Below are 17025 nucleotides of genomic sequence, written 5' to 3' on the forward strand. Positions count from 1 at the left end.
ATGCACAAGCAGGGGTAGTGGCAGAGGGAGAAGCAGGCTCTCTGCTGAGCAAGGAGCCCCATGTGGGACTCGATCCTAGGACCCTAGGATCATGACCTGAGCCGAAGGCAGACGCTTCACCAACGGAGCCACCCAGGTGTCCCTGTCCTGGTGTCATTCTGAGGATAAAGTGAAAACTGGAGTATGAATGCTTGTTGGGAAAAGTAAAGTGGTTTTCTCTGCAGTAGAAAGGTTTCTTCTGCAAGTGTATTTATTGAAGTAATCTCTGCTCCCCGTGTGGGGCTTGAACTCACAGCCCCGAGATCAAGAGTCACACGCTCCTCTGAGCCAGCCGGGTGCCCCAGGAGAAATGTTTTTAAATGCAGTTTGATCCTTAAGGCGAGTTGTAAAAATAATGTGTCATAGTGAGAAACAATCCCGAGTGACAGTGAAGCTACTTGTAGTGTCTCCTGTTCCCTGTAGTTACAACCTTGGGGGACAGTGTGACTTGCATGAAGTTTGTGGTGAATGGCCGTGGTTGCAGATCCTTGCTTCTGATAATCTTCCTGGTAATTACTGATCTTGCCATCTGACCTCTCGCCGGTCTGTTCAGATGGCTGCCATCTAGCTCTTGGAATATGGCTGGCAAGGGACTCGTTGTGGGAGGAGGGAGGGTCTCCCCTTGGCTGCTTCGTGGCTGTGGGCTTGGGCTTGCATCAGGAGTCTGATCTCCCATCGCTGCCTCCTCCCCCGCCCCATCCTTCCTAAGCCGCTTGTCCTTTTTAGTCGGGAGACTGGTTTACTTAAAACCAGATAAGTAAAGCCATAAATCCACTTTATCGAGCGGGAGGAAATGTCAGGATGTCGCAATACCGTGGAAGTGAGTGAACGAGCCAGCTCCCTTTGCGGCGAGGGGTTCTTCGTCCTCAGTTTCCCCATCTGAAAAGTCTGGGTGATCGCAGCCTTCCTTCTTGGGTCCCTTGAGGATTCGGGAGGGAACGCACGCTCAGCACTCGGAACCAGGCTGCCTCCCTGGCTTGGAGTAAATGGTCTGTAAACTCCGAGAGGAGCTGTGGCCTCAAAGCAGGGTTTCACTCTTATTTTATTATTATTATTTTTTTTAGATGAAAAAGCATCCTGCAGCTTTAGCTACAGCTCATACCCAGTGTGGGCTGACCCTCTTGCAGAGGGACACTCAGGAAGCAAGCTCCATGGACTTCTGTGTGAAGCTCACAGTAATAAAAAAAAATACATGTTCTTAATAACAACGAAATAGGGCATACTCGTCTCGCTGGCTCTGGAAATGCTGGTTTGAGAGATCGTCAGTTGCCCACTCACCCACGAGGGGACAGAAGGAAATAGGAGCGAGGAAGCATAAAATTGTTATTAAAAAAGAGAGAGAGAGAGAGAGAGAGAGAAGTTGTCATAGGTCCTTCCACCCTTCCTGGGACGCCTTGTGCTCCAGGGGGCTGTGGTCTCTCCCCTTTGGAGACCCCTGCTCTAGACCAGTCGTCTCATTAAAAAGCCCTTCAGGTTGTCAGGTTACCTTCTAAGGGGCAGCCGTCTCTTCCCTGCCCCCAGGTGGGAGAGTGGCGCCATCCTGTCTGGGTTTATATCCCAGCTCGCCCACTGACCAGCTGTGTGACCTTGAACAAGTCACTACTCTGCTCTGTGCTTCAGTTTCTTTGTCTGTAAAATGAGAGCCGTTGTAAGGATGAACTGGATTTGTGTAAAATACTTAGAACCGTGCGGGCGTGTGGTAAGCTTTTCCTGTTCCCTCTCCATGTTAATGCTTCAGTTTGAGCGAGTCTACGCTGTCCGCAAGTCTCTAGCCCTGGCTGGTGGGCACCGTGGTGCTCAGCCTCTTCCCCGTGTGTCTGGTCCTAGATCACCCTGGACCCAGGTTCAAGGATTCTGGGGGAGACCGAGCCAGCTGGGCTTCTCAGCAGGGCTGGGGTGGACGGGGCATCCCCCTACCATGTCCTTGGCAGTTCACGTGTATTTGCTCGGTGGTCTTTGGCCAAGGCTGGAGGGGCCGCTTCCCAGGCTGGGTTTGCTGGTCTCTGCAGTCCCTGAACATCGACAGAGAGGTCAGGTGTAGTCGTCCAACGTGACATCAGGGTTTGGGGCCCTATAGCCAGGCCAGGTGCCAGATCCACATACAAGTGACTAGAATCCCCCTTTGGAGGCTCGAAGGCTGGAGCGGTGGGCATGAGTGAGGGGAGTGGACCAGATGGGGAAGCAGGTGGCCTCTAGGAGCTGCTGAATGGCTTCTGCCCTGAGCCGGCCCATAGGCCCTGGTTAGAGCCTCATCACCCCAAGAGTCACGCTCACCCTGCTGGCGAGGATACTGGGGTCCATGGGGCTCCTTGTCACGAGAGCCCCGAGCCCTGGTGCAGCAGGCTCACTCCCTGGCTGGTGGCTGTGTGTGGAGTCTGGTCCCCGTCCACAGCATATGGGCATCTGTGCTGTGATTTCTGTTAACGGGCGCACACTCCTGCCTGAGGCCGCTAGCCCTTGACCAAAAGGAGTGGGTTTCCCAGGACCCCAGCTGGGCCCCAGAGGCATCTCTGGCATTTTTGGGTAATGAGTTTGCTGTGTTCAGGGCACACAGCCTGAAACAGGGGAGCCTGCAGTGGGCAGTTAGCAGAAAGCCCGATTTCTGCATTTCTAGAACCAGTTCCCCTTCCTGGGTCTCAGAAATAACTGAGTCAGCATCCGTCATTGGGGTATGAACTCCTCTTTGGTTCTGGGTGTCTCGTGTTTGGGGAAGGAGACTCTGTGCGCACTTCTCCCTCCCTCTCTCAAGTTCATTTCACGTGTCATTCTTCCTCCTCTGTCACCTGCAGATCAAACGAACTTCCCTGAACCCCTCTTTTGTGTAGTGTCTCTGGGGCCTAAATGTCAGAGACACCCCATTGTCCGCCTGTTGCTGGGCCTGGTGCTAATCCTGATGTGTGGCTTCGAGTACATGTTTGGCTGCTAAAAAGAGAGAGGATAGCATAAATGAGGGAGAAGTTGATTTCTCAGCAGCAGGACAGGCTGGCGGGGAGGGCGTGGCGGCTCCCTTCGGCCCCAGGTTCCTTCTAGCTTCTTGCTCCAATGTATGCCACCACTCCAGCTGGCGTCCAGCCTGTGATAAGAGGGAAGGGAGGGAGAGGAGAGGAAGCTGTTTTCTTTCAAGGAAATACTGTAGAAATGGGGCACATGGGGCCATACCGTCAGTCACATGACCACACGGGCACAAGGGATGCTGGGAAATGGAGTGTGTGGTTGGATGGCTGAGAGCCAGCTGAACTCCACTCCTGCCATAGGGGAGGAGCCTGCCCGGCTGGCATCCAGGGCCCTCCTCGGTGTGTTTCCAGCCTCCTCTCCTGTAGCACTTGGAGAGCTCTGCGCCCCACCTTGGTCCCCCCTGAGCTCCAGACAGACCTGTGTGGTCGGGTCCTCCTGGAGCCTTTCGTGATCCCCTCAGCGGGAACATCACCGAGGTTCAGATAACTCCACGCCCGGCGAGCGTCGTGGCCGCCCCCGTCACTTAGCACGGATGGCCCCCTGGAGTTTGAGAACTGTTTCCATCTGTGTTCATGGCTGTAGCTAGAGGAGCTGCTCCAAGAATCCTGCCCCGATGGTGTGCACACTGTGTTTATCTCCTGCTCTACAGGCATTTACTGAGCACCTGCTGTGTGCCCGAGAGGGTGACAGGTGCTGGGGGACCGTGGCAAATGCTTGATCATGCTCCATAATGCTTCCTGTGCTTATGGAAGTGGCATTCCAGTGGTGGCAATACCTTCACAAGTCAAGACATAAATGAGGAAGGGTAGGCAAAAACAAACCCCAAATCCCAAGCAAGAACCGAACCAAAATAAAACCGGATGCCAGCTCGGGCTGGGTGGGTCATTTCCGCTCCCCGAGCCCAGCTTTCTCTTCTATGAAATGGGCTTCTCCTTGTGCTCCTCCCGGCATGGTTCCGGCATGCTCGACGGGCAGAAGCCACTGATGAGATTGTTGGGATTTTTCTGTCTGCTGACAGATTTCCTGCAGTGGTGCGTTTAGGTTTTGGGGGGGGCAAGTGAGGCAGTGGTAGGTTCTGTGTCTGGGAAGGATAGGGGATATCCCCGAGTGCTCTCCTGGATTTGCCAGCTCATTCCCTCTCCCCTCGTCACTCTCCCAGGGCTCCAACCTCACAGACATCTGCACCCAGCTCCTCCTGCAAGGGACTTTGTTAAAAATCTCCGCGGGCAACATCCAGGAGAGGGCCTTCTTCCTCTTTGACAACCTCCTTGTCTACTGCAAGCGGAAATCCAGGTGAGTTGCTGTGGCTTCTGGGGCGGGGCTGCCCAGGTGGGCCTGGAGGCAGGGATTCCATGGGACCTTGACTGTCTCTCACAGTGACACCTTAGGCCTGTCACTTCCCTCTCTTGGCCTCCCTTTTCTCTTCTGAGTTGAGGGGTTTGTTCTAGATCAGCACTGCCTAATAGAAATATAATGCAAGCCTCACGTGTTATTTAACATTTTCTAGCAGCCACATTAAAAAAAATAAAAAAGAAACAGTCAAAGTGAACTTCAATAACGTATTTTATTTTTTCTAATATATCTGTAAATGTTATTTAATGTCAACAACCAATGTATAATCGATTTTTGAAAATCATTAAGAAGGTATTTTGCGTTTTCTTTGTATGCGAAGTCTTCAAAATCTGGTGCCTATCTTACACTTACAACACATCTCACGTCATCCTAGCCCCGTTGTAAGTTCTCAGCAGCCACAGCTGCTGTATTGGACAGTGTGGATCTAGACGGTCATAGAAATTTGGGGATTCTTTGTGACACTAACATCCTCTGATTCTAAGATCCAAAGGTTGGGGATTGAAGCGCACGGGGCTCTTTCATTATTAAGCTTTTTGAGGGAAAGGATCGTATCTTTGTCACCTTTGTATTTTTCCCTGCAACTTCTACACTTTGTAGAGTCAAGGAAGTGGATGGATAGGTGGGCGAGTGGTAGACCCGTACAGACGCATGCCTGATTGTGAGTGTGCATGTTGGGATGTGTGGGCAGATGGGAGGAGGGATGGGTGCATAGGTGGGGCTTGGAGGATGAGTGGATGGTGGATGAAAAGGGGCAGGGACGATTGTGGATGGATGTGTGAACTGATTTGCCGATGGATGAGTGAGTAGATGAAGGAGCAAGTGGGTGCGTGGTTGGAGGTGTAGGAGATGGCTGGCTGGAGGGATGGACAGAAAATTGGGCGAATGTCTGGGTGTTTGGTAGTTGGAGAAGTGGATGAAGACATGACAAGCTGGCAGAGGTGTGTTCAGATGTAATGGTGAGTTGGGGCCTTCATGTATGATATTTAAATGAATGGGTGGGGGAGGGATGGTCATAAAATGGGAGGTTAGTAGATAGGAGATCAGTTGGGTGGATGGATGGATAGATGGATGGTTGATTGATGGTGGTTGGGGTGATTGGATTCTGGGATAGAGGGTTGGGTATTGAATGACCAAGTGGGTGGATGGGTGGATGGATGGTTGGAGAGAGGGTGACTTGGGAGACAGAGGAGTAGGGGAACGAGTGGCTGGTTGGGTGGCTTGCTGGGTGGGCGGCTGGCTGGTTTGGCTGGGTGGATCGTGGACTGAGAGATCCCTGTCTTTCAGTTTTCTGAAGAAGCCCTTTGGAATCCTCCTTCCTGTTACCTTATTTTAGGGCTGAAACAGTGACTTTCCAGAGGCCTCTTTACTCCTTTATCTAGGGAAAGCTAAGGCTGAGGGGAGGTCCAGACCCTGGGGCTGACCGTCAGCATTGCTTCCACCTTCCTCTGGGCTCTCGGCACGTCACTTACTGTGCCTGAGCCTCCTTTTCCTTGTCTGTTTCTGCTGGCCTCTTCATGTTGTCGTGAGGAGCCTTTCCACGGGGTGAATGATGGTGTTCCTTACGTGCGTGGGGGGGCTTTTCTTTCTCTCCAGCCTGACCTCTCTGAGCCTCGGTTTTCTCTTCTGTAGAATAGGGATGATAAACCCCTTCGTACAGTAGAGCTTGATGCACAGCCGAGCCGCTTACAGGTGAATCCCTGGTCGCACTTCACTAGCTCTGACTTTGCCTTTCTTTCCCTCCGTTCCCTTCTGTGCAGAATCAGGCGATCGTACGCCTCTCAGAGCGACTGTGAGGAGCAGAGGTGTTAGGTGCACCCGGTACGGAGTTAGAGCTCACAAAGTCAGGGGTAGCTGCTATCCCCTTACTGCTAACTTGCCTCCGTCCGTGTTGGATTCCTGTTCACGCACAGGTGTAGCCCCAGGCACGCAGTAGGCGCTTCAGCCACGGGCCCCTTCCCCTCTGCCCTTCTTCCCTGCTCTGGGTTTGGTCCTTCTGGTTGAAGGCTTTGGCCTCCCTCTTTTCCCATCTCTGGGGCGTGTCTTCCTTATCTGGTGCTTTATTCCTGCCCACTCCGTTAGGTCTCTCCGCGTCTGTCTCGTGTCCCCTCCAGCACCCCCCCCCATTTTTCCTTCCTCCTTGCTTCCTGCCTGTTCTCGCTGGGCCCATCCTGGGAGCCCTCTGCCCCCACTGCCGGCCGCCCTGGGCTGTCTGAAGCAGGCACTTTTCTCAGAACACCAGAGGCTGTAGGAAACAGAATGGCCCTTCAGGCGTGTGTGAGCGGCTCCAGCTCCGGCTGGCTTTGCTCATCCGTCGGCCGCCGGCCCTTCCTCCGTCAGTGTGGTCGCACCTGTTGGAGCAGTAGCGGCCGGGGATGCTGCTGCTGCTGGATGCCATGTGGGCCTTCTGGGGCCGGCCCTGGGGCTGCCGTGAGCTCTTTGAAGGCCGTTCTCCGCGCCAGTTCTGTGCGTGAGCCAGGCCGGCTGGAGGGAAAGGGCACATCTGTCTCCTGAGAGAACGTGGCTGGCGGCCAGCGTTCCCGTCTCGGGATGGGGAGCCAGGGGGCTGGGCTCCAAGACGGGACGTCCCAGAGGGATTGGGCAGGGGTGGATGGGGCTGCTGGCCTGACTGATGTGGTCACAGGAAATGCCTGTCACTGCTAGGTGTCTGCTGACTGGTTTGTGTTTGCCTGGGTCACGCAGGGCACCGCCCATCCGGGACACGGGTCAGGGAAGGTCTCTGACTCAGAGTGTTTCTGGCCCAATTTGGGAGTAGAGGCTCCTTGGATATCAGAAGCGGAAGGAGTGTTCTAGGAGCCCACCTCCCCATTCTTTGGAATGGGAAACTGAGGCCCGCAAGAAGAGAACCCGCAATGAGTTCCATCTCTAATACCTCGACTGCTTGTGTCTTAGAGGTCGCAGTACTTAGGGACACCGAGACCCTGCCACTCACTGGCCATGCGGCCTTGGGCAAGTTACATCAGCTTTTTGTGTGTTTTCCTGTCTGTTCAATGGGGATAAGAGTAGTCCCCATCCGAAAGGATAGTTCTTATAGATGAAGTACGATAAAACATGGAAATCGGTTAGAATAAGGCCTGGCATGTGTACGGAAAGGAGAAGAATTACCACTCTCCGTCTTCCTCTGGGGGCTCTCGCATCCCACTCACACTTCAGTCGGGCCTAAAGCTAGACTCGTCATTTTCCTCCCAACTCCTGTCCCAGACCTTTTCCTCGCAGTCTTCCTCATTCGGAGTGAAGGGCACCTTGGTTGACCTTGATGCTGACCTGCCTCACCCCACACCCACTTCTTCAGCAAGTCCTTTCCATTCCATCCCCCAACTTTGGCCAGAACTTCAGTGTCATTCCAATAAGAACTCCAGGAGGGAGTTTTCGTGTATGTCTGTGTCAGTGGTTGTAAAATTTACCTGGAAACACGAAAACGGCCTCCACCGTTTTGAAAAAGGGCAAAGCTGGGGACCTCGTGCTGCCGGAAGTCCGGCTTACTCGCAGCCGAAGTGATTAGGACAACGTCGTATTGGTGCCGAACCAAAGAGTTTAGTGGACTAGAAGAGCGAGTTCAGCAGCAGCCCCCCGTGGAAGTGATCATTTGAATTTCAACAGAGGTGCCAATGCAGTTTAATAAATGATACTTGGTTCGTTTGGTATCCCATGGGGGAAAATGAGTCTTGACTGTTAGCTCATACGATGCACAAAAAGCCAACTTCAGATGGATCATAGATTTAAATGTGCGGGGTAAAGCCATCAGGGTTCCAGGAGAAGGCATAGGGGACTATCTTCACAATCTGGTAGTAAGCAAAGATTTCTTAAATAGGACAAAAAGTGCCATTCTAAGGGAAAAAGAGATTCATCAGATTATGTTAAAATTGAGAACTGCTCATCAAAAGACACTGTGACGAGAGTAAAAAGTCAGCTACGGACTAGGGATCTTTGCGATCCATATAACTGACAGGGGACTCACATCCAGAATGTATCAAGAAGTTCTAGAAGCCAAATTTGGCACTCTGTCTGTTTTTATAAATAAAGATTTATTGGTACACGGCATGCCCATTTGTTTCGGTGTTGCCCGTGGATGCTTTCCTGCAGCAAGGGCAGAGTGGAGTAGTTGACACAGAGACACGGAGCCCCCGAAACTGAAAATGTTTACTCTCTATGTAGCCCTCCTCAGAAAACATTAGCTAACTCTTGCTAGAAATCATTAAGAAAAGGATAACCCAAGAGAAAAATGCTCTAGGGGCAGTCCTTTCACAAAAGCCCATGGCCCACAGGACTAAATGGCCAGTAAACATGAAAAGGTGCTCCGCCTCGTTACTCACCAGGGACATGCACGTGGAATGTTTAATGAGCCACTACTCTGTGCCCACCAGAATGGCCAACACGGAAATTAGCTACAGAGGATGGGGAGCCACTGGAACGTTGCTACTCTACCGGGGTCGGGGAGAACTGGTGCAACGCCTTTGGGAAACAGCTTGGCATTCTCCGGGAAAGGCGACCACGTACATCCCTTGTAACACAGCAGTTCAGCCCCTAGGTAGATCCCCTGCAGAGACGTGCATGTGTGTTCTTCATAAGACACACGCAAAGACAGTCACAGCCGCGCCAAACAGGAAGCAACCGACATACCCGTCACCATCACCTGTGGTCATTCCATGTATGTGAAGTTCCAAAACAGGCAGAGCGAAGCCATGGGGTCATAGGTCAGGAGAGCTGTGACCGTTGTGGGGGGACGGGGAGGGATAGGGCGTGGGGGTAGTGACTGGGAAGGGGACACAATGGGGGACTTTTGGGGTGTTTACATAGTGATAATAGAGGTGTGCTCACTCTTTGAAAGTTAAATGAGCCACATCTTTCTTTGGGTATTTTTTTTTCCTGTATGGATTTTATACTTTCATGAAAAGTTCAGAGAAGCTTGTATACACATGTACCCGAGTAGGTAGGCCTGGGTAGGCGGGTGCAAACCATTGCTCTGCTTAGTGGCTTCTAGTTCCCTCTGCTTTCTGCTGGCCCCGCCTGCAGTCCCTTCTCCGCCACAGGGAGTCCTTTATAACCTAGATCAGATCGTGTTCTTCCACTGCTCAGACCCTCTGCGGCCCCCACCTCACACTGGCAGGAGGGGTCCATCTTTACCACGGTGCACAGGACCCCGCAGGATCTGGCCTGTGTGGCTGCTCTGACCCCTTGCCCCATACTCGTCCTCGCCCACACCTTCAGCCACCAGCCAGCTCGCAGCTCCTTGCAGCATGGCATGGGGTCCGTGTCCTCTGCCTAGAATGTTCCTCCTCAGATACCCTCCTAGGTTCCTCCCTCACCTTTCCAGGGTCTTTGCTCCAAAGCCACCTCTTCAGGGAGGCCTCCCCTGACCACCTCTCCCTCCCTTGTCCCAGTTAAAATCATGTCCCCACCCTCCCTAACCATCACCTTGCTTTATTACGATTATTTTTACAAACTTTTCATATTTTAGTTAAAAGCATATACATTGCATTTTTTAAACATTCTTTTCATCAAGAGCCGAGGTCTCTTCTTTGAGGATAAATTCACCTTTTTTTTTAATCTTTTTTTTTTTTTTTAAAGATTTTACTTATTTATTCATGAGAGGCAGAGAGAGAGAGAGAGAGAGGCAGAGGCAGAGGGAGAAGCAGGCTCTGGGAGCCCCATGAGGGACTCGATCCCAGGAACCTGAGCAGAAGGCAGACGCTTAACCGACTTAGCCACCCAGGCGCCCAAGAATAAATTCACTCTGAACACAAAAGCAACTTACCTTTATCAAGTCTTTCCAAAATAGTCACTTAATTTTCAGAGAGACAGCTCTCTTTCCAATATTCGTATGTCCTCACTTATATAATACGTAGTTTACTCAATTTCAGTGACAGGTGCACATCAGGCAAACAGATCTGGGAACATGACCCACTTGGCAGAGCAGAGGGGCCTGTGCCTACCCCAGAGTGGCCTTCAAGCCCTCAGACTTCATTCTCTGCTTTATTTTAACCACACATTTAGCAATCCTGATGTAACTTGGCTTTGACTTCTCTGCTTAGCGTGTGTCTCTGTGCCCCCTGCCCCCACGTATTGGAGGATGAGTTCTCAGAGACTGTTTTGTCCACCAGTGCCTAGCGCAGTGCCTGGCACTTAGTGGGTGTTCTCCGAAGTGCTTGTTGAATGCATGGACGCGTGACTCCCCTTGGCCCCAACTTGGCATCCTCTCCATAGGAAGGACTGGTCAGATGTTCGTTGAGTGACTGAGTGAGTGGCTGATTGACCTGAGTGAGGGCAAGAATGGTGGGCAGGTGGATGTGGATGGTTGGGTGGACTTCCTCTTCCGGGCATCCTTCTTCTCTGGTCTGATTTGAGGCAGTACCCCTCTGTTAGATACTCTGAGAGCCCCTACCGACCTTATAGCCAAGAGGAATGAATTTCTGCTGCTTCTGGTTAGTTTCTCATCAATGTCAACTGTTAGCTATGGCTCTGTGAGGTCAGCAAGGCCTATTTTCCAGATGGAGGAACTGCATCTTGGAGTGGGGAAGAGACTTGTTCAAGTCACCCAGCCACCAGCCGAAAACCCATGCTCCTGCCATCTCTGGGCGCCCTTCCAGATTACCGCTCTGCTTCCCTTTGCTCTTCCGAGCCCCATTAGGTGAGACATAGGGGTTGCTGACGCGCCCCTGTCTTTCAGGGTCACCGGGAGCAAGAAATCCACCAAGAGGACCAAGTCCATCAATGGCTCCCTCTACATCTTCAGGGGTCGAATCAACACTGAGGTCATGGAGGTGGAGAATGTGGAAGACGGGACAGGTAGGTAGGCCCTTGCCCCAAGGCCCACCTGACCCCAGCCCCACCTGCTCCGTGGCACAGTCTCTGTTTCAGCTTTTTCTTTTTTCTTCTTTTCTTTTTTAGAGGTTGGGAGGGGCACAGGGAGAGGGAGAGAGATGATCATTAATAGGCTTACATGCTGGGCTTGGAGCCCCATGCGGGGCTTGATCTCACGACCATGAAATCATAACCTGAGCCGAAATCTAGAGTCTCGTGTTTAACTGACTGAGCCTCCCAGGGTCCTCCCGGTTTTTTCTTTTATTTGAAATGTAACCTCCCTAAGAAAAGTATCTAAAACATATGCACATCGAATGAACACCTGGGCTGTCACCATTCGGTCAAGTTGGTAAGTAGAACACTGCGTGTACCCCGAGAGCTCCTCACACACCCCTCGTCGGCCACAGCACCTCCTGCCCCCCAGAAGGAACCGTCCAAATTGTGTGATGACCATTTTCTTGCTTTTTTAAAAAAACATTTTTATCTCCCAAGTATGCATTAGTAAACATCTTTTTTTTTTTTTTGAAGATTTATTTATTTATTTATTTGACAGAGAGAGAGAGAGAGAGAGAGATCACAAGTAGGGATAGAGGCAGGCAGAGAGGGGGAAGCCAAGCAGAGAGCCAGACGTGGGGCTCGGTCTGAGGACCCCGAGATCACGACCTGAGCAGAAGGCAGAGGCCTAACCCACTGAGCCACCCAGGTGCCCCTGCATTAGTAAACATCCTAATGCAAATTTGTTTCAAAACTTTCTTTATTTTTTTTTCTTTTATTTATTTATTTGACAGAGATCACAAGTAGGCAGAGAGAGAGAGAGGAAGGGAAGCAGGCTCCCTGCTGAGCAGAGAGCCCGATGCGGGGCTCGATCCCAGGACCCTGGGATCATGACCTGAGCCGAAGGCAGAGGCTTTAACCCACTGAGCCACCCAGGCGCCCCTCAAAACTTTCTTTAAATAGGTATATCATTGTATACCTACTAAGTGGGTCTAAATATATACATGTAGTTACATAGACACTGTCTTATGTATCTATTTAAAGGGTCATAAGATACTGTGTGTTCTTTTGTGTCTCACTTTGTGCTTCTGCCAGGAGGGGTCTGCACGGTGTTGGTTCCCTCTGCTGTGTAATTCTCTTATTCCTGCCTTTGGTGATAGACGTTTGGGTCATTTCTGCTGTTGGCTATTATGAACAGTGAGGCGGTGAGCAGTCTTGTGTGAACCTCTTTGTGTATGTGCCCTTGAGTTTGGCAAGGGCAGAAGTTCCTAACTGGTTTTGAGACACAGACTTCTTCGGCAGTGTCACAAAACCTGTGGACCCCTCCTCGGATTTAGGGTATGGACAACTTCCACTTTCCTGGAAAACGACAGCCTGTTTTCAAAGAGGTTGGCCAGTCCCCATCCCAGCCAGTAGTGTGTAAGGGCCCTGAACTTGACATTGTTGGCCTTGCACTAGGTTTTAAGTAGCCCCAGTGTCCAGACGAGATGGGCAGGGAGGCTGGGATGTATTCCTAGGCTCCAGGACTCCTGCATTTGTGCCCGGACTGTGGGGTCTTGAAGCCCCTCCCTGTAATTGGTGTGTGTGTGTGTGGGGGGGGGGTGTCTGCAGATCTTCTGTTCTTTGCAGAGAATAGAGAGGAGGGGGAGCGAGCGTTGGAAGAGTTGCAAGTTCAGCTCTCAGACCCTAATCCTGCTGATGCCTCTGCCCCCTGTTTTTCTGGAGCAAGATGCGCTGGTCCCATGACCTTACTTTCAAGCGGGTAGGGGGGAATGTTCAGAGTTGTAGGCTGAGCCTGGGCTGACCCACCTTTGCCTTCTGCCCCTGCCAGCGGATTACCACAGCAACGGCTACACTGTCACCAACGGCTGGAAGATCCACAACACGGCCAAAAACAAGTGGTTCGTCTGCATGGCCAAGACTGCGGAGGAGAAGCAGAAGTGGCTGGACGCCATCATCCGTGAGCGGGAGCAGCGCGAGAGTGAGTACGCCCTCTCCTGGGCCTCCAGCTCTGGGGGGGCTATCCTGGGATCCTGGGGTGTGTATGGCCTCCCTCCGCGAGGGAGGACTGTGTCCAAGGAAGGGGCCTAGGCTACAGGACACGGGTCACTGAAGGGGCAGAGAGCTCCGGGACTGTCTTAGAACTTGGTGGTATCTTGGGTCACCTGAGGGCATCTGGTAGTGCCCATTCAACAGATGGGGACACTGAGACCCAGTGGAAGGGACTTGCCCAAGGGTCAAGGGTCATATGGTTGGTCACCCTGGTTCTTGGTACCTTTCACCCTTGTGGGCTGGTAGCTGAGACATTGCCTCCACGCCTCTCTCCCCCGCACTGGTTTGTTACCTTCAGCTGGGCTTCTTTGTGCTTGACACTCAGAGTCCGCCTCTGGGAGGAGGCTCCTTGGGGGTTGCTCATGAACTGTGGTCCCAGATCTCTCTGGGCCCAGGCTCCCCGGAGGCCCTTGCATAAGTTGTGGGGGGCTGGGTGTGGTAGGTGGGTGCAGTTGGGACCTGGGTTGTTGTGCAGACATCTGGGAAGAGGGAGCTGTGCTATGTTTGGGGGCAAATTACTTTAGCTTCCCAGATCTCAGTGATGCCGTCTGATATGTGGGGATAAAAGTTCCTACTGCACAGGGTTGTAATGGTGCTAAATGCAGTTTGGATTTGAACATCCTTGGGAAATTTGACACGTGATCCTAAAAACCCTACCTACCCACCCCCCCACCTTTGCAAAGGAGGAATCCGAGGCACAGTTATCTCTGTATCTGCAGCCTTCTACTTGGGTGTGTCATAGATCCCTCACGCTTTCCGTGTCTAATCAGAACTCCTAATTTCCACCATCTTCCACCCCAAAGCTTGAGGTTCCCCATCGTAGTACATGGTTCCTCCCTTTGTCTGGTGCCTCAGTTTCCCACTCTTGGTCCCATCCCTGATTTCTGCCCACTCCCCAGATTCAGTATATGGAATCCCTTTACTTCCGCCAAATCTGCCCACTTCTCTTTCCCTGCTACTTCCATCCATGAGCAAGTCACCACCATCTCTCAGGAATGTGGGCCCCGCAGGGCTGGATCCCTTGTTTTTCCTTTTCCCTAGAGAAGCTAGATTTTAAGTTTTCAGGTGATATTTCTTGATTTTAAATTTTGTATGAAAAATTATGCAGGTGGCTTTAAGCCAAGCTACTGAAACTGGCCCCTGGTCGGCAAGCTTGTGAGCTCTGAAACTGGTCAGGGCTGGGTGTATGCTCAGGACTGGCGGTGGGGTTCAGGGGTGTGGACTGGCCTGGGTGTGGCTGATCCGTGTCTCTGTGGTTAGAATGGGGGCCTGTGGTCCATGCAGGGTATATGTGGTCACGAGTAAGGTGTGGCCTCAGTGGGTCTCAGTCGTTAGAATTGGGTGTTGTCCAAACCTTGACCTCAGGGCTGGGTTTCTGGGGGGTGGTGTGTGGATCGTGAGCACAGATCTGGAGCCAAACTTTCCGAGTTGAAATCCTGGTTCTGCCACTTCTAGTTGGATAAACCTAGACAGAGAGCTTCATTCCTCTGGGCCCCCGTTTCTTCTTTGTGAAGGGGGGATAACTTGGCCTTACAGGTTTCTTGAGGATTAAGGGGCACATAGTAGGCGCTTCCAACATTTTCTCTTGTTATTTGTCATTGCTGTTGTCAGGAGTGGACAGGGTCCAGGCAGAAAATGTAGGCAGTGATCTGGTCAGGGTTCTGTGTATATTGTCTAAAGAAATGGGCAAATTTTTATCCCTGGCATAAAGAAAGACCTCAGTAGGCTTTCTGATAACCTCTGAATTTGGAAACCCATGGTCACGTTGAAGGGTTGAATGAGCTTGACTGCCTGTTACCCTGGAACTTAACCTCTCCGGGCCTCGGCTTTGCCATCTGTGAAATGGGGGAGATCAGCCAGCACACCCCCCCCCCCCACAAGGCTGTGCGGGGAGTCACTGGCAGGTGCCTGGAGCAGGGGCTGACACTCCATGAGGGCTCTGTACATGACCCTGGCGGGGGCTTCCAGGACCCGCGGACCTGCCCCACTCTGCTCCCCAGGGCTGGTGCTGGCCTGGGTGCTGACCGTGCCCCCTCTGTAGGCCTGAAGCTGGGCATGGAGCGGGACGCCTACGTCATGATTGCGGAGAAGGGAGAGAAGCTTTACCACATGATGATGAACAAGAAGGTGAACCTGATCAAGGACCGTCGGAGAAAACTGAGCACCGTCCCCAAGTGCTTCCTCGGCAAGTGAGTGGTCCCAGCTGGGCCTCCGTGGGGCCCCCGCGCTGGTCCCGGGCAGCTGGTGCGCCAGAGTGTGCCCGCCTGGCTCTTCCCCCTGAGCCCAGGGGGGGCGGAGCCACTAAAGCACCTCGAGTCCTCGTTTAACAGACCTTAGGGGTCAAGAAGAATTAGTGGGGGCCCCGTATTCGGTCTTTCACATGTTTCCTCCCAAACTCACCGCAGAATGTACATTATATGTTGTCACCAGTGCACACATCCCCGTAACATATGACTGAGTCCAGTTTCACAGAACTTACTGTGCTGGGCACGCTCTGGAAGTATTTGTGTCTTTTCTGTCCTATTTTCTATTCTGCTTTATCCTTTGCATGTTATTTGTTTCTTCGTTTGTTTTAAAAAACGATGTGAAGCCAGACGGTGGCATTGATTTCACACACACACCTGATGGGTGGCCCGCCATGGATTAAGACGCTGCCCTCACACTCACAACAGGACCCACTATAGACAGCACAAGCAGAGGGGTTCCGAACACACGGAGGGGACGTGGGAGTTGCCGGAAGTGCCGAAGAGCGGACGTGGGTCTTGGCATGGGTCCGCGCAGGCTGCCGTCACCACCAGCATTGCACACTGAGCAGCCCAACAGAAACTGACTGCCTCGCAGGCCTGGAGACTGGACGTCTGAGATCAGGGCTGGTGTCCTGAGAGGCTGTCCTGCCTGGGTTGCACGTGAGGGTGAAGGGGAAGCTCCTGGAAGCTTTCAGGATTTGCGGGTCTCCAGCGTCTCTGGGAAATATATTCCTTTCCAATAATAAAACATTTTACCCCCTGCCCCCGTCTTATAACAAAGGATCAAAGGGGTCAGAGCACTGGTGTGTCTTAAACCCAGAGGTAGATTCACAGCCCCACCAAAATTGCCAGGCTCTGTGCCGCCCTGCCTTGAGCTCGACGAGGTGGTGGACGCAGAGGGTGCCAACCTCATGGAGCCTGTGGTCCTGCTGGGGAGAGGGAAGTTGGCCTGGGGGAGGCAGGGACTTTATTTGGAATGTATTGACGAATAACCCACCCACTTCCCAAAAGCTTTTGAAGAGGCCTTGGATATAACCATCTGTGTTCTGATCTTGCCTCAGACCTGGGGGGAGGTTATTTGGACAAAGGCAGTCCCCATGGTAAAGTTGGGGGAAGTGGTTGCATTCTGATCATTTTGAAAGTGACCGCATTTGCTGGTTGGGTGAGAAAAGAGTTGAGGATTGTGAGCCCTTGGAAGGCTGGAGTTGCCGCTGCTGCGAAGAGGAAGGAGACGGATGGAGGAGCAGGTTTTGGGGGCGGCTCCTCTAGGACGGGTGCCCTTGGGACTCTTAGACACCCGGATGGAGAGGTTGACTTAGCTGGTTATCGATCTTCACTTGGGGAGAAAAGACTGGGTTGGAGAAGTAATTGTGGGGCATGTGGGCATTTTAATTTTTTTTTTTTTAAGGTTTTACTTACTTGACAGAGATAGAGATCACAAGTAGGCAGAGAGGCAGGCAGAGAGAGAGGGGGAAGCAGGCTCCCCGCTGAGCAGAGAGCCTGATGTGGGGCTCCATCCCAGGACCCTGAGATCATGATCTGAGCCGAAGGCAAAGGCTTAACCCAC

At 52.3% G+C, this 17025-nt stretch overlaps 1 protein-coding gene across 1 annotated transcript in view; it reads left to right on the plus strand.

Moving 5' to 3' along the window:
* Positions 1 to 17025, plus strand: part of PREX1 (phosphatidylinositol-3,4,5-trisphosphate dependent Rac exchange factor 1) — a gene marked incomplete at its 5' end in the record, with an annotated part of 175206 nt that overhangs the window by 100702 nt on the left and 57479 nt on the right. The window contains 4 exons of the mRNA XM_080813368.1: positions 4154 to 4287; positions 11033 to 11151; positions 12992 to 13141; positions 15254 to 15401. Of these exons, the coding sequence (XP_080669494.1) occupies positions 4154 to 4287; positions 11033 to 11151; positions 12992 to 13141; positions 15254 to 15401 (551 nt within the window). The remainder of the gene's footprint in view (positions 1 to 4153; positions 4288 to 11032; positions 11152 to 12991; positions 13142 to 15253; positions 15402 to 17025) is intronic.

Source organism: Martes martes (assembly GCF_963455335.1).
Source record: "Martes martes genome assembly, chromosome: 9".
NCBI classification, from domain to species: domain Eukaryota; kingdom Metazoa; phylum Chordata; class Mammalia; order Carnivora; family Mustelidae; genus Martes; species Martes martes.